This window comes from Pieris napi, chromosome 8 (genome assembly GCF_905475465.1).
Source record: "Pieris napi chromosome 8, ilPieNapi1.2, whole genome shotgun sequence".
NCBI classification, from domain to species: domain Eukaryota; kingdom Metazoa; phylum Arthropoda; class Insecta; order Lepidoptera; family Pieridae; genus Pieris; species Pieris napi.
The window spans coordinates 4,675,766-4,698,957 of NC_062241.1; the positions used below are offsets into that span (position 1 = coordinate 4,675,766).

Below are 23,192 nucleotides of genomic sequence, written 5' to 3' on the forward strand. Positions count from 1 at the left end.
AATTCAGATGTACACGAAACTAGACAATCAGTTGTAGGTACACGAAATTAATTCTGATACAAACATTTGACAATCAAAAGTATATTCTGAATTCGGCCTATAATATATAACTATACTTATTAAACGTCCGAAGTTAATAATGTCAGTTAAAACACGAGCAGTATTGGTTTGGATTTAAAAATGTTTTGTCACATTTATTTATTAGTAGTGACACGAGAGTGAAAAAGACAAAACATATTTATGAATAATATCCAGCCAATATTTTTCACCTTTGATAGGACTAATTAATTTATTTACTATTAGTCAAGTCAAATTCGTTTACAACTGTATTAGCAGCACTATATCTAGAATAAAGCATTTGTACGTAGGAAAACATTTTAATAGATTATTATCCATATCGTTTATTTATAAATAATAATTTTATTCAAGACGGTTTCGATCAAGTGTTCTGTATTAGTTAAATGTTCCGATTATAAATACTTTTAATTAAATATAGTCTTAGAATTGAAAGCTGTGGTTCACAAAAACTCCAGTTGTAGTTCACAGCAACTTTTTAAAATCACATGGTCTAGTATGTATTGTCATCAACGCGGACGTGTCGAAAACGTTTTAGATAAAATAATAGAGAGCGCAATAAAAAATGTAATAATATATATACCGAATATCAATGGTTAACATTTTCATAATCTTGGTTCTCCTTACTTATATTAATATTATTCAACGGGTACATATTAATCATTCTAGACTTTTTGACTTGACTGACTAACTTTTTAGAATTAGGTCACAGTACCGATAATTTATTTTCTTGGTTCATTTTTTTTTAGTTTTAATTTTTAATTTTATGGTTGTTGTATTAACACTGTTTATTTCGCTGGTCGTGGCCACATGTTATAGGGACGGCACCGCCTTTTAAATTTTTGTATGTCAATTTGTATCACGTGTTTGTCCTAAATTTGTGGTCCAAAAAACAAATCTAATTTGAAAATTAGAAAAAACTTTAGCGTAGTCGGTATCGTCATCATAAAAGGTCTCCTCCTTATTATACCCTTGCTTGAGTGTTGTAGAAGTATTACTGTACACACTACAAAAAATTATATATCAAAAGGGCAATTAATTCTTTGTAAAATTATAATTAAATAAAGTGGATTAAATAATATTAAAAAAGTAAGGTACGTTCCTAGAAAACTATAAACATCGCACCAATAGACACAATCTATATTAAATACATACAGTTAAAAATATCTTTGGCGTTTTAAATAATTTACAAATTACTAGCTTTTTAAAGTCTTCGTGATATGTGATAATGACGTTTAATTCGATGACAATTCATACTATATCGTGTATACAATATAAGATAGAAAAAACTACATTATAAAAACAATCCATATTTATCCAATGGAGACTGCGAGGTACAAAACAATATCAAATACTACAATAAAAATTTACATCATAAAATTTAACTTAAAATTAGAAAATAAAACTTATGATTAGATATGTCATGGATTAGTACGTTATGTGAACCACGTCGCCGCCAACAGACAGTAAACACTGACCCTAAAAAATAAAAAATAATTTAGTATTAAAGTAATGTAAGTATATAATGTTACTTATTCAAGTATTTTACAAAAGAATTGAAGATTCATTAAAATGTACTCCCGTAAAACCAAATAAAACTTTAAAAACCATTTAAAAATTAATTAATATGTCGCACCGTTTAAAGTTTAAATTCAACCGTCTCATTTCATCACAGCTTAAACCGAGTTTTTCAGAAAGAGTAATTTGCTTTATTAATTAAATGAAAATAAAGAAAAGATAATTAGATAATCATAATATATAGAGATTTATTTGATTTTATACGTCATACTGGATCTAAAACTTGTGGTTGGAATAAATATTAATAAAACTGAATTATTTTATACCAGAAAATAACAAAGGAGGTTTTCTATTTAATTTGTAGTCTGTGAAGTTTACCTGATTCTTATGTGCGTTGTCCTGTAACATTAGGTGTGTGACGTAGAACGACGTGAGTGCGTTACCGCCCAACGCCGACGTATACGCCCGCACTATTGCTAGGACCTAAAATATATACAACAGCTAACACAAATTTTAAACTCCGTGATTTGTTTGGGACTTTTGCAACAAACAATATGATTACAGTTGAGAAGGTATTGGGAGACTAGTTTCCAAGCTAGGTAAGAACCTGTGATATGAATAACCAGGCTTCCATTCCACAGCAAAGTCATACTGAGTGAAAAAAATGTGAGCCGTCACGGGACACCTGGCAGATGTGAAACATCGACATTATTTTGTAAAAGTAATATGCAGACAAGAACAGATTGTGATAGGAACTAAATATGTCATAATGATAAAATAAATTAATAAATTTATTGAATAAACATTTATTTTCATTAAATACCAAATTTTCGAATGTTTTTCAAATCGTGACTACTTAATTCGTTTAATCAGTGACTTCGAAATACACACACCGTACACACTACTGCATATAGACTATATATATATATAGGTCGGTTATCGAAAGCTGGCGGGTTCACAGTACTCACACTAATGCAATTTCACATACAGTATGTTTCAAAATATGATTTTATTGCCATGCTATACATTTTAGTCCACTCTGGTTTTAGTAAGGTTGGGTGGGTTGTAAATAAATAAAAATGTGTCAAATACATATAAATATTAGGTGCATACGAGGGTGGATCCAAAAGTTCTAAGCCAGACTAAGAACGTGAAAGAGTAGTTCGTGTAAATAATTTTTCATTTTTCGACATAAGCTCCATCTAGCTCAACACACTTCACTTTTACTTCACTAACTATTCTTTCAATACTCCTCTTAGAAACCCCAGTCGCATCTGATGTCAAATTAAATATAACATTTTTTCATTAAACTGTTTTTATTAAGATGCTTAAAATAATTAAAAACATTATGCACCGTTTCACGAGATTGCCCTGGTAATGTTTGAAAAAAGATCAATATGTATAAAATAATAATAATATAAAACAGTAAAGATCAACATAAACAGTAGCAAAAGAAAAACAATAACTGTCTCTTTTATACTCATAAGCTTGACCGAGCGCGACAGAGACGGACAGTCTTTTCGTGATGTATTTCAGTTTGACATCACGTCTCGCGCTTATTCACAGACACTACACAAGCACAAAGTGTAAATGTGTTGAAGCCGCCAGCTTTAGATAACATACCTATACCATCATATAGCGTATATAGGCGACGCGTCGACACGGCATGCGTCGCCACGCCAGAAATCGGTTTTACGTGCGGCTATAGGTGTTTCACATCAAAAATATTGTAGTCTTTTGATAATACTGTAAGAGATAAGGCTTAGGCTAGTTAAAATACTAAACATACTTGTTATTACTTACCTCACATGTGAAAGTATGAAGAAACCCGCTAAGACCTCCCAATTCCCGTACTCCTGTTGTTTCACGTACGAATAATAGCCTTAATGCGCACACGCGCCGTACTATGCGACTGCCGCTAATGTGACTTAAAGTGGTTAGGGACACGCGACCGCTCTAAAACAAAGAAATTTTACAAAAATGTTAGCTTAGTCATAAATCGAGTGTAAATTCTCAATGTGTAAATACAAGGCACTTTTTTATTCCGTTCCTAGATTCTTTTAGCGGAGGAAGTATTTTTGAAGTCCGTTCTACTTGCCTATAAGCAATCTCCTTGAAAAAGAAAGAGAAGAATCGAAAATACTTTCTTGATCAAGTAGGGTACAAAGTAAAGTCATTCAAAGATCAAGAAATTATTATAACAATGTAAAAATTTAACATTATAATTTACGAAATTTTCACGTCAAAGTTATGTCTATAAAGTTAAAATGGCATAAAAAACCTACGGCGCTACGTTTTAGGTCTGGGCGTCTGATTTCTATAGCTCTTTCCTAATTATTTGTTTTTCTAATAGATGGGGCATCTGTGCCTGACACACGCCATCGACTGGATCTAATGCATGCCGGTTTCCTCACGATGTTTTCCTTCACCGTAAGAGCTAGTGTTAAATGCGCACTTAGATAGATAGCCTATTGAGACACAGGTGTTCGAACCCACGACCTCAGGGATGAGAGTCGCACACTGAAGCCACTAGGCCGACACTGTTCTTTAAATGACATAACCGGAGAATTATAAAAGTTTTTTGAAGTGAAACTTCTTTATCGACGTATGGGAGAAATTTTGTAGCAAATCGTCACGTTTTTCGGTTACGCGCCATGTTGCTTTTTGAAGTCAAACGTCAAACTTCTTTATCGGCGTTGGAAAAAAATTACCGTCACTACTGTAAATAACGATATAGTAGTAATAAGGTAAAATGAAATAATTGTATTTGTATTCATCTCTATGCTAATAAAAGCCTTTTGTTAAACTTTATCTAATTTAACTTTATTTAACCAATTTCTGTAAAGTTACATATAGTAGATCATTTTTCGAAAAATTTGGTCATAAAGAAGTTTCACTTCTTACGTGTGTACACTGTACACCTAGTAGGTACACGCACACATTTTTTTTTTAAATATGTCACATAAACCTATATTATTTCAATTTATGTCAAAATGGTTGGCCCGTTTTAACTCGACTTACCTGTCCACTATTCTTCTCCTCATAATTCTCAGTATTAGTCTTGGCAAGTTGCTCCTCATCTAAAGCGAAGATATCGTCATCATTAGTTGTCTCCTTCTCGTTTGCTGGCTCCTTGCTTGGGTCTTGTAGAGGTATTGCTGTACCGGACACGACAAGCTGGATTTCATCCTAAACATTTTCATTAATTAATATTTTTTAAAATGTGTTTATTCAGTATGACAATGCATTACAATGTGTAAGATTAGGGACCCTTTAATGTAACAAAAACCTGTTGCTACTAAAAAAAGTTCTACACCGAAAAAGGGACAAATTTGACTTATGAAAAAAACACAAACTTGACGTAAAAAAGGCTAAGTATTTTTTACGTTTTACCTACAAAAAAAATCTAAATATTTACTTACTCAAGTGACCTAATACAAAAATGACAAATATTTCAATATCACGAACAATGTATCAAAGTCTACTAGTTCCAGGTTTAGTAAACCTTTTTTAAAAAAAATGTTATCTTTAGTTGTGCGATTTTTACTGTTTGTGATGAAATGGAACGTAATTACCACTCGCCATTAAACCACTTTTAATGTGGAGCACCGCACTTAATAAAATGGGTACATTAACTAACAATAAAAATGTATAGACTCAGATGTTCAGACTCGTATTGAAATTAAAAATTGTGCGCGACCAAAAAGGTTTACCATCACTGACATGTCAAAAAATGATAGCTGTCAGAATATATGGAATTAAAAATCAGAGTATATATAAAGCTACAATATGCATTACCGTATCAGTAATTTTAAAACGTCCGAAATATTAAAACTTCATAATATTATTATAAAAGTATATATTTATATATTTTATTTTTTATTTATTTACACTTCGTAGCAATAAAAATAAAAGAAACACAAATAACACAATACATAAAAATTATAAGGGATGCAACGGGCGGCCTTATCGCTAATAAGCGATCACTTCCAGGCAACCCTAGTTAAAGAGAAAAACTAAAAAAAAAAGAAACATATATTTTTATATCAATCTACTTACCTCAGATAAGTCCAGCTGAAATGTGGGCGGCGCAAGCGCAGCTGGTTGCAACCTTCGCAATTTGTACGCGGCACCACTTAGCGCAGATGACACTAGACGTTCCGCACTAGTTCCCACTGGACCTACACGAGTACGCCATACCTGCAACATTATTAAAAATTAATCAATTGATATATTATTTGAAAATGTTTATCGACTAGAAATTCTTCGATTAGAAATATATATGTGTATATGTATGTCAGGGAATTCTTGGATTATCAGGATATGTTCTGAGTTATTTGACCGTTGATTTTTATTGTTGCTTTGGTCAATCATTGAGATTTCTCCAATTAAATTTGAAAAACATAGTTTAATTTGGTTTGTTTTGTTATTATTTAATTGTTTCATCGTTTGGAATCATTACTTAAGGGATATATTGTTACGACCACAAATCAAATCAGAGCAAATCTTGACGCCATCTTGACTTTTGACGGTGGGTTCAGGGAATGCAAGACAGTACTGATTAAGTATTCAGTGGAACATTGTGGTGATGAGATGTTGTACCGAGTTGGGTCTATGTGATTTATGGTTGGTTAGATAGTGATTTCGGTGGGTGATAAGTGAGATCGGTGCCGTGAACCCGCTGCTCATTATAATTAAAGCTACAAGTGTTATTTGTAATGTTAAAAGGAATCAATGTAAATTAAATATTTTACGATAATTATTCGTGTCTTTTGTGCTCGCATTTTACCCACATGACATTCACTAAGCCGATGACCATATCGATGGAGTGACGATATTTCTCCGACATATATTTTAGTTTATATCATAAACCAAAATCAAAACTTACTGTTAAATATAGTATTATTAAGACTGAAACTTGTGCTTAATAAAGGTAGATTAAAACATTATAAAAATTACACGAAACCGTAATGAAAATTGATGGGCGTTGCATTTGTCCATAGACAGAAATTAGGACTTTAGGCTAAATGACCCGTGTTTGTCCCCAATCCCAAACAAAATATATAAATAAAAAATACCTGCGTAAACGCATAAGGAAGCGCATGCACCGCAGTAGAAGGTTTTAACTGGTCCGTAAATACTTGCATGTTGCTACGACGCGATGCTAGTAACTTTGCTGTCTCCACCTGTTCAAAAATGTATTGCAAAAGCATAAAAGAACCAGTAAGGGCCTACAGTAATCTTTATACATAACTTCTGTGTGGATGTTTGTAATTCCTTCTAAACGGAATGACCGATTTGAATAACTTTTTGTTGTGTTCGAGTGGATTCATGAACGGTTTAAAATTAAAACGGATCTAGTAGTTTTAGTATATTTTCCTATCCACGTCCGAATATAATTATATCTTAGAAAAAGGAGTGAAAAGCTCGCACAGGACGCTGTCATATTTCTATCCTATGTCATTATCTGTATTGCAAATAGTAAACACAATCTATTCTGTCATTGTCATATGTCAAGCAATAATATTTGTTGTTTGACATTTGACTGTCATGTTTAGATTTTGTCACCTTACCGAATGAGTTCTAAGTTAACAATAATGCTAATATATTTTAACTTGAACTCACGTCTTCCGCCTCATCCAACTCCAGGACGCAGGTATCTTTGTCCGCACACAGGTCTAAAGCTGGAGGCTCCTCTGCCTCGCTTTCTACTGCCGCGCGAGTTTGCTCGTTTATAGCTAAAATCGAATTTAACGTTTAAAAATGTGACAATTGTCAGGCGTACTTTATTTTGGATTAGGTTCATTGTTAACTAACTCTATTTCCAATGTATAGACAACAAAGTATTTAATTTTGTCTATGGTTACACAACTAATATAACTGGGAAATCACAGCCTAAAATACAGTTTTTACCACATTTTAAATATAAAATAAAATAATAGTTCTAAGTTACGTCATACATTTTGAATAACCTCATAACTTGTGGCGTTGCACTTTCTGACACGGATTTTTGAATTCTTGTTTTTTGTAGACAAGTAGGTGATCAGCAGGCTGTCACGGCTATTCTAAGATATTACAGGTTCTTTACAATCTTTTGGTAGTCGTTCAGAGCAAACAAAAATATATAATACATACCAACATCAAAGTCATTGGCTGTCTTGTTCGCAGTGAACGTATCCCATAGAGCTTTCTGTATCTCTATGGCATCTTTGTCTTTTTCTGAAGCCTAAAAACATTATTATATAAAAAAAGCGTTGCTCTGAGAAGAACACTTGTAATATAACTTAAAGATCATGTCCCTTAAAAGAACAGTTCTTCACAGATTTGTCTACCTCATGCTACGGACAAAATTTATTTAATCAAATCGATAACTACAACAACATCAATACTTGTTCAAATCACAATAGTTCGCTCATTTCCAATAGATGGCGCGATACACTAATGATAATTCACTTAAACACGCTTACTGATTGTGATTTTTAATATTAAATAAGAGAGTGATACGAAAAGATTTAAATCATTTAGTCCCCTAATCAAAAGTGCGAAAGCGGGGAACGAGAACTTGCAAGACAAATCTCCGCTACTCTTTTTAAAGTTTTGGTATACAAGGAAAAAATACTAAAAAACCAAACAAAATTGTTATTGTTAGGTCCAAGCTCGCGATTATGGATCCATTTTAAAGACTTCATTTATTATATTTAAACAACAACCAAACAATCCGATTTCTGTAAACCTGTTCTTTTAAATACCTTAATTCTTGGTGGTGCTGGAGGCGGTAAGGCTGCTAATTTTACAGCTGTACCAGTAGCTAATGCCATGACACAACGCTCGCCTATTGCTATTTGTGTATGCAGAGAGAATAACGCGTTTGCACCCTGCATAAAAATAGAGAACACTAGAATTTGTTTCTACTTCTCTTCATAAAAATTATAGAGTATAGACGATTTTTTTCTGTATCTTATGGTACACTTAGAATGACTGTTATTTAAAGCTAAACAAGGAGGCTCTAGTTACCAAGTTCCAGTGGCTTTTGGGGCCTATATTAAAAATTTACATAATTTTTAATTAACAAATAACGACATATAATTAAACATGGCATCTGAATAACTAGGAATAGGAATGTGGATCGAAAAATATAAATAAACTACTGTCTACTGTAGACATACGCCCGAACCCAATAATTAATCCACAATCTTAGATTGAAAACAATCTGAGATCAGACCGTGACAGTCGATCGATCTGCGTCCCAATAACCAAACCCTACGAAGACAATCCATTTTTGGCGACGGTTAAAATGCTCTTTTTCGTTCCATTTTACCGAGTTTTCACTCATAATTGATAATCAATGTAAACCAAATAAAGTAAATAAAACCGTACAAAGAACATTAAAATATACATGTGTATGTTTAGAACATAACAAACAGTTTTTTTAATTATTTAAAAAACTGGTGTAAGATAAAATCTGTTAAAATAATTAAGGGTTGAAATCGAGCTTTCGTTAACTGTCATTTTCATACAAAGGTCTATCCACAGACACCGATACGACCTCCCATGGATAGCTTGTATCGACAGATGGCTATTACAATCCGATTGGTTATTGGCACACTTTTTACAACATTTGGATTACTATCTCAGATGGTAGATTATGGATTGAGATAGGTTATTGGGTTTGGGCGTTAGTCACTCGCAGGGAAAGAAGCTGATTTCCTAGAGGTTAATAACATTTTAAGAAAGGATTGCTTATCCTTTGAAGATGACTTTTCTAAAGGAAAGCATGAACTTGTTTGTACAACACACCTACCTGCATTCTAAGCTTAGCCAGCAACAATTTGTGTAGTTCATACTCTAGGAAGGGTAGTTGGTCCGAAATATCTCTCGCACCGGGCTCCGCGGCTGGTGGAGCGCGACGTATTCTACCCGCTATAATATTTATTGGATTTTATACTTTAACTTCTTATAATAATAATAATATAGCATTTACATTTTTAAACATATTTTTTTTCTTTTGCTGGTTATTCTATATTCTAGCTTCCTTCAGTAACGTCGATCGGAACCCCTTCACGGGTAAACGCCTCCTCCAGAACTTCAGAACTCTTCAGAACTTATAAATAGATTTTAAATTCCCTTACTGGAACTTACTACTCTTTTACTTTGTTGGTTTTTGGACTTTCATTAGCTTCCAGTGTGTACAATTCTAGGTTTATATATATATATATACCTATTATATATTTAAAAATCGTTAAAAAATCGTACATTTTCATTTTAAGTCGCCATATTTAATATTTTAAAATTAATTAGAAGCCCATAACTTAATAAATAAACACTATACAAAAAAATTGTGCGTCCACATTAATACCTACTAATGTTTCTGTATTATCCACAAGATCAGCAAATATTTGTATGCCGTTTTACAAAAAGTACGAAAGTAAAAGTCGATCTTTAAATACATTAAAGCCTTTGATCGATAAACCTAATTATAAATGAATAAACAAATTCTCATTATGATGTCACGGCTTTCATATATACATACCAACAGCGGTGAGTGTCACTGCTTTGCCGTAGGAAGTCAGTCTGTTCGGTTTCGCGCACGTCGCTAGTATAACAGTAGGAACGCGGGCACGACTGGAATGTTTTCGTGTCAGGAAAAATAATTATTGTTTCGTTAAAATATATGAATATTATATACACACTAGCTGACCCGACAAACGTTGTTTTGCCATTCTAAGAAACATTGTTTTAGTTCAATAAAAATAACTATTTGCTATAATTAATAATATTCCATAATATAAAAAAATTAAGGGTTGTATGTATTTTTGTATGTTGTATCATAAAAAAAATAAAAATATGTAATCTGTTATTAACTCTGGCATAAAACATCAATTAACACACATATTCCCAATTATCTTTAAACTGATGAAAGAGAATATTCTCTAGAACAACTTAAACATACAATATACCTCTACGCCCCGTCAGGGTACCTACCGGCATTCCCCACACGGGGCCAACTCAGCCCTGTAAGGACCCGTGCCGGGCGAGTAAGGTACATGTGCGATGCTGCAATTCTCAGCCTCAATTTCTTCTATTGTATTCTTTGAGCCGTTTGTTACTGAAAATTGTATAGGAATATTTTTAATAATTTATTTATATGAATATTATTAGCTGATCCGGCAAACGTCGTTTTGCCGTGTATATTATCATTTATAATAAAAAATAGGGGTTGGTTTTTTTTTAATGCTGTACCATAAAAAAATAGAAATTAAAAATTTTGTCTAAAAATATAGTAATAAAAAATTAGGGGTCTACCCCTAACATTTAGGGGGATGAAAAATAGATGTTGGCCGATTCTCATAGATACCGGATATGCACAAAAAATTTCATCAAAATCGGTCAAGCCGTTTCGGAGGAGTATGGCAACGAAAACTGTGACACGAGAATTTTATGTTTGCCCACAGCTAATCTAATATAGATTAGCTGTGGGCAAACAGGTAAGCCCTAACTTATGTGATGGAAATACTGAGGGATAAACTGGTATTCGGCAAAACAGGTCGCGCGGCTATATATATCGTATATATGTATATATTATATCGTCTTATTGATTAATGCAGAAACAGGTTGGGGTCAGTTCGTCGCTCTCACCAGATATAACCATTGTTCAAATAGTGGTTATTTTTTGTTTAAAAATTAAAACATATAGTGTAGTAAATTTCGTGTAATGTTATTTTTATGTAATTTTATTTGTTAGTTGCTAACAATATGGTAGATAATACCAATTTTAGTTTCTTTATTAATCAATAAGACGATGAAGTTTCGTAAATATACGATAATATTATAGTAGTTCTAATAAGTAAAACCGTTATATTTTAAAGGTTAGTACAATACTTACATGACACATTCGGCTCATCAATGTTAAAATCACAGTCCAAATTGATGACTGCCGCTGTACCAGAAACAGATAGAACGCACACGTCCTCGCTGTAATAAAATACATCCAACGTTATAAAGCAAGTACAATTTTTTAATCACGTTTATCAATTTCTTTTCCGATGAATGGGGATTTTGTTCTAAAAAAACCTAATGCACGGAAATGACACACGAAAAACCCTAAATAAATTACTATATTATTAATCAAAGAGAGGGTGACAATACAATGAACAATACTTGAAAAACTTCTACAAGAAGAACTTCAACATGCGATTTTTTTTATGGAATCTGGCTGTTGGCCTGATGGGCCTTGACAACTCGGGCCGTTTTGGAGAACGAAGTTCGGCCGGAATGAGCATATCCTGCGATCTCGGCTTGGGATATTCGTCGCGGGATATCATTGAATATGAATATCAAATATCACTATACATTTCTATAGGGTCGTTATGTTACCGCGTTTTACGCATGCACAACGCCATCTGTTGATTAATTAATTTAGGTTTAGACAGGAATCAAAATTGAAAGGTGTTTCGCTTGCTTGTGATTGGTTTATTGCATCTAATCAGTGATATCATCGTTTCTTCTAACAAATCTAGGACATCCCTGTTATACGCGTTACTACTAAGATGCGTCATGCGATATAAATCTATAAGATAAGATATATAGGACATCATATCTTAGAGATATGTATGTATATTATATGATATCGATAAGAGTTTATCAAAATTACACTGTTCTATTGGAATACTAATTACACCAACAAAATAGAAAAGTCTCGAGACCAATAGTAGAACGAAAAACGATTTATAATATATACGTCGCAGCTTAATTTGCTGTTCAATCAACTGCCTAGCCTCTTTAAAAATTCATATAACATAGTTAATATTACCGTATAGCAGTTCGTTCACAATAGGCCAATACGGCAGTGCATCGCAGCGCACGCGCATGTGCTCTGAGCTCGGTCCTTAGCTCAGTCCACCATCCCGCTCGAGAACTACTTTCCCCACCACCATCTACTAACTTCACAGAGCGAGCGCAGACTGTCCCACCTATAAACGTAAATTTAATAAGTTTTATTTTGAATTTAATTATTACATTTGGTTTAATATAGTAAGCGCCAGAGATTTATGATTTCGATAGTAAACTTGGCTCATATTTGATTAAATTTTATGAAGATACCATTCTCAAAATAACCCATATTCCTATATTATATATTAGTTTTTGTTGCATTAATAGTACATATACTACAATCAGGTAACATAAATAATTAAGGAGGCAATTGGCCTTATCGAGCCAGGAAAAAGAAAATAAGAATTACTAGGGGGTAAAGGGCAGAACTAAATTTAAAAAAAATGTAATAATAATTTAGTCTAACGTATGTTTTAAGGTAAATTATATTTTTAATTCGATTTTAGTCAAATTTTATAGAAAAACAATTAGTGTTTTCAAATAAACATACCATCCAAATGTTATATATTATATGGTGTTAAAAAAATAAAGAGTTAGTCAAAAATAATAATACTAAATATAACAAAATACTAGACATAAGACAGCAATTCAATTTCTTTCAATCAAACTTCACTTTTCAACATTTTATCTATTACCACAGACACATATTTTATACACACATTTTTATTTTATTACATATTTTAATACTCTCAAAGACTTAGCATTTTTATAAATTTTTTAAACCTTTTTATATTGTAATGAATCAATTATATGAATCTACATAGTCTAAGCTGCTCCTTACCAATATGTACGATAAATCCGGGCGGGTATTCCGACATCGTAAGAAAAGGATACTCCAGCATTTCCAGGTTATTGCTGTTCATAGATGGCTTGAGTATCGCACCGCCGCCACTACCCGTGTTTCCTAGAGATGCGTTTAACGAACCACCTGCAAGTATACGAAATAAGTTAATATGGATAATTTAAAATTTCAAAATAGTACAGTCGACATATTTGGGAGTATATTTAGAAGAAATTAGGCGATCTAGTAAGGACAGATTTTTATTGGAAGAATTATAACCATCCTTTTGAATTATTATAGATAAAAAGTTGGTAAAAACTATAATTTCAGTAGTTTTTGGGTTTAACGCGACCAGACATGTTTTTATCTTAATATTTATAAATTACGTATCACGCTGTTTGTCCGCTATGGACTCCTAAACTACCAAACCGATATCAATCAAATTTGCACACCGTGTGTAGTTTGATCCAACTTAAAAGATAGGATAGCTTACATCTCAATTTATACCCGCAATATTATTTTATTGCAAAATATTTGTTTATTATTTGATAGTCACAATTCTAACAGATGGCGCTGTGTTGAAAGTACCAACGTTTCACATAAGCTACAATTTAATGGCATAACCACCAAAAAAGCATGGTGGTCCCCATGACTGGTGTTCTCCTACCGTTTCCCTTGAATAGTTTGCTACTATGTAATATAACAAAAACTTAGGCACAGCAACGCTTGGCCGGTCTGCTAGTCTGTAATATAAAAGTTAGACATATGCTGTGGCTGACTTTTATTTAGGCGTCATCAAGCTCTTTAACTGTTTTCTAGAACTCAATTACTTAAGGTAGCGTCCGTAAGACACGTTTTCGTTCGAAAGTTTTTTCTCCGACTTACTTCGCAAATCAGACTACCATTTTCGGATTAATATAAAACGGGATAATATGACACTCACAAGTCACGTAGCTTTATATTGGTAGCTATAAGTTTTCACTATAACCACACAAACTTTGTCGCTTTATAATATGAATTATCATATAGATTAGGTATGCTTTAAGCTTACTAGTTACTATTAATATTAAAAAACTAACCTTTTGGTGTTATACTAAGATCAGAATCAGAAGACCGTCGATGTATTCCCATAGGCGTAGAAGTGGAGTTGACTGATGCGTTTTGTACGTTTGGTTCGCGGCCGCCATATGACTCGTGCCGCGCGTGACGCGGCGATGTTCGGTCCTTTTCTTTCTCGCACTTCTCCCTATCTTGTTTCTCTCTCTCACATTTATCCCTGTCAACGCACGCTGCATGCGAGTTACCACACACGCTAGCACTGTTAGTAACACACTCTACGTCTAGGCTTTCTCTATCTACACTGCCTTCGGGTAAAGAAGGTATGGTCTCTAAATGTGCTCCGCTAAGAATGGGATGGAAGTTTTTTATGACTGGCGTATGTGTTAACTTGCATGAATTAAGGGATTTGGACATTTTATGCGACGCCGATTCTGTCGATTGTACACTGTCTTGTCTAGTTAATTTTCTTTCTCTCAGCTTTTCTTCTTCAACCACTAGTTTTTCATTAACGTCGTTAAAGAATTTTTTATTAGCACTCGAATAGTCTGGACTTGTCGGCAATAGTAGGGATTGGACTTTATCAATTAGTATTGTTTCCATAGCAGTTTGGACTAAGCTCGATGGTTTGATTGCAGGTTTTTCCCTTTTAAATGACCTTTGCTCAGGCAAACGTTCGTTGAATGAGATGGAAGGTCCACTAAATGACGCTCTAGACACTGGTTCGGAACCAATGTACATAGAAACTTTGGTGGGTCCAAGATCGTCACTTTTACATAGGCGATTAGAGTTAACTGCACTATTATCAAGAGCAAGCAAATCATTATAAGACAAGAATGGGGCACCTAGCACCGTGTCGCTAGGAGCTCTAGATGTTACATCAGATGAAGAACCAGGTTCACTTACTGATGGTTTATGTTCTTTTCTCTTTGGCAGCAAGGAGTAATGTGACAAGCTTTTGATCATGCTACTTTTTGATAATTTTGAAAGCTTTCGCTTTATCTGCCTTGAGGAGCGATACATGAAGCCGTTTTTCTCAACCGGAGATGAGGGTGCACTAAAGCTACTACAAAGCCTCTTGTGTGCAAATGGATTTGGAATTTTAAAAGACCGGTTATGAGTACTGGCTACACACTTTTTATCCTCTGAGGGTTCAAGCAGAACGGGATTATGGTCCTGCTTGTTTTGAATATCTGCAACTTCAGATTTCACTGCTTGGGCCGACTGACTGTCTTCGTTGCTTTCAAAAGAGTCCAACTTTAGTACTGTAAGCTTTTTTTCCATTTGGGCAACAAATTCTGGATCTACATCTTTGTTTAAAACTGATTTAACAACAGAACCGATAGTTTCAGTTTTTAAGTTAAAACTGTCATCTTCTTCGTCTGAACTTGAATATATATCAGAACTCTCTGCAGAGAGAGCAGATGATACGGACCCATAAAAACTGGAATCTCCAGGGAGTTTAAGAAGATTTTCGTTTCTTACAACAACCGGTGAAGTTGGACAGGAATCAGAAATCTTTCTTTCCGATTGTGGACTGACGACATTGGATAAGTTTTCCAGAGAAGCGCAATGTATTTCTGGGATTTTAGAATCGTCCATGCAATTTACTTCAACATCTGTATTTTCATCTGAAGCTAAATTGACCGGTCCAGAGTCACTAATTCGCTTTAAGGTCGAACCTGGAGAGTGTTCAGAATGCGATTCAGATATTCTAGCGAGACTTGTCTGAGCATGAATAACAGAACGTGCTAAAATCGATGCCATATTTATACCCTCCTCTTCCTCATATTCATCGTATCTTTTAACTTTTAATCTTTTCAATTTTTTCAGCTCATTTTTAATATCCGATATGCGGGATGTGTCAGATGAACTAGATTTAATAGAGATCTGATCATCTTGTTTACCAGACGATTTTCGCCTGGAGAAACGTTTGGAAAACAAGTGAGTTTTCATCTTTTTTATTTTTCCAATCGGTCCTGATGAATCAGAATCAGAATCATGACGGTTTAGGAGTTTATTTAGCTCAGATTGATCGTCTGAAATATGTTTAAGACCTGTATGAGCAGTAAGATCTTGATATATAGATAGTCTTCCCGTGTACGTGTTTTGGGTTGATCGAATAGTTTCAAAGCTCTTATCATCGTCATCGTTATCTGGTTCGTCTAGCAAAGATGGTGTTCTAGGATTAAGTATATTGACGATCATCATCAATTCATCTTGATGATGAAGGTAGTATTCTCTCAGATCGGCGACGCTTTCGTCATCGGTCGCTAAAATGTCCAAGTATTTATTTAACTGTCTGTTTATGGGTTTGCATACAAGCGCAGTACACGACAAACCATGCAGAGAAAGTTTCATGAGAAAATATTCAACAAGAATTCAATTACCTAATTTTAATTTTAAATTAATATTGGTATCAAAATTTATAATGATAAGAGATTCCCCCAACTTATTGACTTATGTCTAAGACTTTATCAAAATAATAGAACACACCTTTTAGTGTGAAATAGCAATATATAATTTATATAGATTGTTTATTCTTCCCCAATGTTTTTTAAGATCAAATTTTTAGTAACTTATAATGAGGAAATCAACTCACTGCTGAGTTAGCTGCACTGTCATAGATTGGCTTGGTAACGGCAATGGTGTCATGCTGACGGCTGTACCTAAAGACAAACATTTGTGAAAGTAATTATTTCATAACAGCACAATGCCTGTATATCTCAACATAATCTACGTTTAAACTACCTTAAGCTTAATTCTAAGAAAAAGAACTCTTGGCGGAAATTTCCAGCGGGAATAAATTAATTATAGTGTTCAGAACACAACATTTTTTTTTCAAATTAAAAATAAATAAATATTCAGTACCTTAAATAAATTAATTAATGTGCCGTACTCGCTTTTGACGCCACGCGCGCATCCTATAAATGTCACGCGCAGACCTATTTTCAGCGTTGAATTAAAATTATAAATAATGGAGATAGAGTTCCGGGAGTTAGGAGTTTTTTATTGGAAATTCCCTCCTCTTTCAGAATCTTTTTTGAAATTTCTTAAATATTAATAGTTTATTAAATATTAGCAAAAAAACGAAATGCCATTTTTTTTCATCTTTAATTGTTTAACTTTTGCCATTTTTTATGTGCTAATACACGCTTTTGGCACATTTTTCTAGACGTCATTCCGGATCCAATGAGCTATCGCACATAATTTTAAGAGCAGTATCTCTATTTTGTACCATTTTCAACTTGTCGACTAGACTACGTGTGAATTATAAACCTCAAAATAAACAAACGTTTAAATTTTTTTTATATAAACATACCGATAGCTCTAGCAACGACCCCGGCTTCGCCCTCTAAGTCAAAGTCCTGTTGATATCCTACTACAGCATTGGCACCTAATTCTGCAGCCTTCAGACCGACCAACCGTTGTACCTAAAATATATGTAAAGAAATAAATATTTCTATTATATTGTTAGTAATCTGTCATGTGTCAAAACTTAGGGTGCTTACATAAAGAAACAGGTTTCCGGTACAGACAAATCTGTACGGGTCGGTACCGATCGGTACAGTGTTGACTCGCATAAAGAAACAGGTGAATCTGTCCTTAGTGACAATCATGGCCTCCAGTTCGTCGGACGAAGATTTTTTACTTTTAGAAAGTACTTACGTCAAATATAGAAAGAGAAGAACAGTTAGTGTATCTGATATTAACAGAAAAAGAACTAAATATGGAACATATTATCATTTATTCTTAAAAGATATAAAGGACGATGAAAAGGAGTTTTATGATTATACAAGGATGACTCAAGAAACATTTTACTACATATTAAATTTAATCGAACATCGCTTAATTAAGAAATGGTGTAACTGGCATGTTCAATCAATTTCACCTGAAGAAAGACTCGTTATCACTATTAGGTAAGTAATGAATAATATTTATTAGTATAAAAATATGCGTAATATAGGTACTGGGTGGTATAATTTCAAAATGAAATGTCTTCTATACCGCTTATAATCGGGGTGTCCACAGCCAATGTTCAAAAAAATTCCTTGACCTTTATTCATTCAGTAGGCTAGTATGTTTTATTTGTAAGTAGTTTTAATCACAATGAAAAATATATTCTTCTGTGGCTAATTGGTTGCTTATAACAGCAATATTGTTACCCTACACCAGTAAATGCTTAAACCCGTATGGCACGGTCCAGGTAGTCGGCACCGACAAGTTACAACCTGTTTCTAAGTGAGTGAATAGGATTATATTGAAATATTATACCTGCGCTGATCGGTACCGACCCGTACAGATTTGTCTGTACCGGAAACCTGTTTCTTTATGTAAGCACCCTAACGTATTATTTCATTGTAAGAATGAGACTTTGTTAGTCTGTGGAATATCGTTTTTCCACAGACTAACAAGACTAAGTTTGGCTTGTCATTAGAATTTTTATAAGAAGCACTTTTGATAGAATATTTTCGAATTTAATTCGGAATTTAATTATAATAACTTCTTTTCTGGGACTTTCATGTAATAACAAACTCTAAATTTTGTTTATATAATTATTTCAGGTAATTGATTATTTATTCATTACTTTACTTAGTCTTCACGTATATTTAGTTTTTAGTTAATTATTCGTTTTAAGATCGGGTGTTTAAAAACTAAGCTTAGAAAAAAGTTGAAACAATTATTTCAACAACATATTGGAGTTTCATTCATCAATAATGGTGTAATGGTTGCAGCTCCTTACAAACGTTGTGTAAAAAAAATGGCGATTAAAAAGAATCGCGGAGAGTTTATTGCCTGTTCTTCTCTTCCGTTCTACGCCCTTGATTTGAGAACTGGCAGTAAATGTTAAATTTGAAGCATTAATATGTATTTCTTTATTGACGAGTCATAAGTGTACATTATGATTAAATGATTTTTTACTTTTACTTTTTACACTTATAATAACTTTGTCGTAGCACAATTCAGATGTCATTTGCAATATGATATTGGAGCTCGATCTTGATGCATCAGGAACCACATCACTTTCGAAAGTTGTGCTAAACTTACCTGATTACTCAGCTTGATAAAGGCCACCTGTCTCGCCTCATTAGAAGCCCGTGGGGTGCGAATTTTCTCAATCCATTGGTACTCGGGATCATCATTCACTATTAATTCCTCTACAAATCCGTGAATGGCGGACACTCGATAGCCCGGTGGTATCATTGGGCCTAAAATAAGATCACATATACTATATTTATCTAACACAATTCCGTAGTGGTTGCACCCGCAAAATCGCAATAGTAAAAATTACAATAAAATCTACAGTATTGTCTTTTATTGACATAACCTTTACACATTTAAAGAAAACACTTTTTAACCGGATTGAAGTTATGTATTATTATAAATTTACAATTATTTTACATAACTTTAAATTCGTCGAAACCGAAACGTCGGTTAAATTTAAGTTATAATAATACATTAACTTCATTCCGGTTAAAAAGTGTTTTCTTTAAATAAAATCTATGTTAACCATTTATCTTATGTATGCTATCATGTATGATATTACGTAAAAAAGCAAGCCCTACATATATATGATGCTCCGTAATTTTACAATCGCTTTGGGAGAAATGTAATTAACTGTAGACTAACTAAAAATACTAAATACGTCTTGATGCACCATTTTAACTAAAGTCCTCTCATCTGTCTATGTGTTTTCGTATCATCAATTTGACAGAAAGAGATAAGAGTGCTATAGTGAAAATGAGTCCGATTTTTTTGATTCAGTTTGTATTAATAAGGGATAAGGCTTTAGTGACAGGCTGGTATCTACGCTGGAAGGCCTCTTAGGGGTCATTGGACTTAAAGACGTATCTTTGTAAATTTTGACTTAGGGTGAAAAACTGTTTGTAGAAATCTATTTTAATTTTTTCCTTTATTTAGGAAACTATCACCCATTCAAATTAGTATACGCTCGGATGTAACGCCAAATTAATTATTAAAATCATTAAACCAGATGTTTTTAAAGCTTGTGTAATTGAAAAGGAATAATATAATAATTATATTCTATTTAATTCGGTAAAAACAATGTAGGTTTCAAATTATATAATACATATATATATTCGATTATTTATTAATATATAAAAATACTTACAATGAAAGAACTGTACACCGCAACTTGATGTCTTATATTTATTGAAGTCAGAGAACAATTCCACCTTTACAATCACGTTGAGTTCTCCTCGAATGCCATGCATTGTATCGAATACGGGGATCCATCCTGACATTACGGCACCTATAATATAATTGATTAACTTATATCTTTTATACTATCTTAATAAAATTATTTAAAAATTGGGCCTAGATCTTTATTTATGATTAAAAATAGGTTCAAAGACGCGTCACCTAGATAAAGTACAGCATTGGCTGCAGCTATGCGTTTGTTTAGCTGATAACTCGCATAAAAAGTTAACAGTTTTCAAAAGGAAACATGATTATTATTATGTATATATATAAATACTAGCTACTTTATAAGATAATGCGCGCGTATTTGGGGATTTGGGGAAACTATCCAAAATATTTTTAAAAGAGTTCAAAGAGGGTGCACTAATTACACTTTCCGGAAGCGTATTCCAGTCGGTCACTACTCGGTTTGGGAGAAAGTTCTTTAAATATTGAGTGGTCTTCAGTTTTAAAAAACTACTCAAATGTGTATTTTCACTTAAAATAAAGAGCTTCTCAATTCCTGGAACATTATAGTGGCCTGTGAGGATTTTATATGTTTCAATGAGATTTTCTCTTAATCACCTACTAATTTCAGATGCTCATTATAAGATTTGTTCCTAAGTTTCACCATTTTCGTGGCATTTCTTTAAACCCTTTCAAGCATACTAATATCCTTTATGAAATAAGAGTCCCAAATGCTGTAGGCATACTCTAATAGTGGTCTAATGTACAATTTATATATCTTTAAGAGTGTTCTTGGTGAAAGGCATTTGAATGATGTTTGTATAATGTATAATGTATATGTAAAAATACCTCCAGGAGGCCCAGCCACGCCGTTGGTACTAATTGCCTCGCGCGCCAATAGGGGTGCAAGACTGATAACCACTTTGCCAATTGCATCATTAGCTGAATATGTATCATGATCCATAAGGCGTAGCTGGAGCGGTTCATCTTGAAGCTCTGATTCGTCAACCTGTCAAAATTAATTTTAAGAACAACTTTCAGAGATCTTTTAAGCAACCGATTGTGAATTATGGACACTTATCCAGAGCATTCTGCCTGACAATAATTTTTTTAAATTGATTTTGTACTATTAACATAAATAAAATCTGTAAATATCTAAGATAGACGTGCACCAGACGGCATCGAAAATAGCCCGCGTCTCGTCGCCAAAATTATTATAGCATAAAAAGTGACCTTGAAATTTACGTTTTACGAAATCTGGGAAGGTCCAGTCTCCAGAGCGTCATTTAAAATGTGTAAACATGAAGCTTCTAACATGCTTTACACCTATATATTTAATGTGATGTATTAACATTTGAAACTTCAGCCCCTCAAATTTCAAACTACCTGACCTATTTACTGATTGTTATTTTTTGACTTAGAAAAAACTGAAGGGAGAGGTCAATATTTATAGTATGAATATGGCTTGGTATAAATTATACAATATATTTTACACCTATGACACTATTATAAGGATGGATTCTTTAATTCTATTAAAAAGATAAAATCCAACAAAGTGTTTTAGTATTTCATAAAAACAATGTTCATATTATTTACATAAGAATCGTTTATATCAGATAATAACTGTATACTATACAATAAATATTAGACGGGCACAAGATTCAAATTATAAATTGTAATTAAAGAAAAGTTAATTTCTCTATACTGTCAGTCAATTCCAGTAAAACAAGAAAAGAAAAAGGATAAAGCTATAGGATGTACTTGGTGTAGATGGTAAATATTCTGTTCTTATTCCTTCATCCATCTACATCCAATCTACAATAGGCATTATAATGCAAACTGATGGAAGGAAGGATCAATTTGAATAAATTATTATCAAAAGTGGACAGCCATTATTTAATAGTAATTATCTTGAAATTTCTAAAAAATCATTAAGTGGTAAATATTTTTTAATCAATAAAAAGATATATATATATATATATGTATACCCTCATTAAAATCATTTGTTAAACATCTATATGATGTGTTTTATTCAGATAAACTGTTTATAAACATACCTCAAATCTGTACCATTCAGTGCTGTTCCAATGAGGATTCAGAGATTTTCTGCAAACATCTGTTTTGTGTGTAATTCCACCAAATTTTATTTCAACAAATGCATCTGTTGTGTCACTTGCTCTGTCCATCACAGGCAAATTTCGCCCCGCCAAAACCTTCACTTTAATTTTACCAGGCATTTTTGTTACGTTTACGATTTATTACCACTTTTAGCACCTTCTTTAATATCAGATTAGCACTTCATACATTCTTGTTTGAGGAAAAATAACATATTCATATCGTAAAATCTATTGGCATAGCATATTATCATATCATAGTTATTAGTTAGTTTTAACTTTAAGATTATTCACTGATATACCGGTACCGGAAGACAATATTAAATTGGAAAAACAATTTCTATACTTGTAGGAACATTTTTAAGTTAATACGTTTTACGCAAATACAAAATATTACCATGCAAGTCTATTTTATGAAACTGTGTCAAAACTATTTATCTCACAAAATATGTTTATTTTTAGTTTACATTTACAAAAATAATCCTACGACATTTCAAAATTCACATTGGATTTCATAGTTCACTTCACAGTTCACACCGAGACTAGAGCACAGAGTGAAAAGTAAACATGATACAGATTAAAAACTAGCT

The 23,192-nt window shown here is 33.1% G+C and overlaps 1 protein-coding gene across 3 annotated transcripts; it reads right to left on the reverse strand.

Moving 5' to 3' along the window:
- Positions 1–296: 296 nt before the first annotated feature.
- LOC125051633 (C2 domain-containing protein 5) lies at positions 297–23,133 on the reverse strand. 3 transcript variants are annotated; one of them, XM_047652105.1, is made up of 22 exons: positions 22,546–23,133; positions 21,338–21,497; positions 20,454–20,594; positions 19,370–19,530; positions 17,643–17,754; positions 16,923–16,989; positions 14,344–14,540; positions 13,265–13,411; positions 12,404–12,563; positions 11,477–11,565; positions 10,576–10,699; positions 10,124–10,215; positions 9,395–9,513; positions 8,343–8,468; positions 7,729–7,819; positions 7,219–7,331; positions 6,672–6,779; positions 5,653–5,793; positions 4,615–4,782; positions 3,397–3,549; positions 1,972–2,076; positions 297–1,554 (listed from the first exon to the last, which is right to left on the reverse strand). In XM_047652105.1, exons 1-22 carry the CDS (start codon positions 22,723–22,725, stop codon positions 1,504–1,506), a joined length of 2,805 nt encoding a protein of 934 aa, XP_047508061.1. In that variant the 5' UTR covers positions 22,726–23,133; the 3' UTR covers positions 297–1,503. The 3 variants fall into 3 exon arrangements, with proteins under 3 accessions (XP_047508061.1, XP_047508060.1, XP_047508059.1); XM_047652104.1 differs by having other exon boundaries at positions 14,344–14,666; XM_047652103.1 differs by having other exon boundaries at positions 14,344–16,622.
- Positions 23,134–23,192: the final 59 nt, after the last annotated feature.

Bases quoted from the DNA above. Each gene is read 5' to 3' on its own strand.
- LOC125051633 (XM_047652103.1), bottom strand. From the start codon at position 22,725: ATGCCTGGTAAAATTAAAGTGAAGGTTTTGGCGGGGCGAAATTTGCCT. The intron at 17,755-19,369 runs GTAAGTTTAGCA...CATATATTTTAG, and splicing joins TTATCAAGCTGAGTAATCAG to GTACAACGGTTGGTCGGTCT. The intron at 1,555-1,971 runs GTAAACTTCACA...TTTATTTTTTAG, and splicing joins ACAACGCACATAAGAATCAG to GGTCAGTGTTTACTGTCTGT.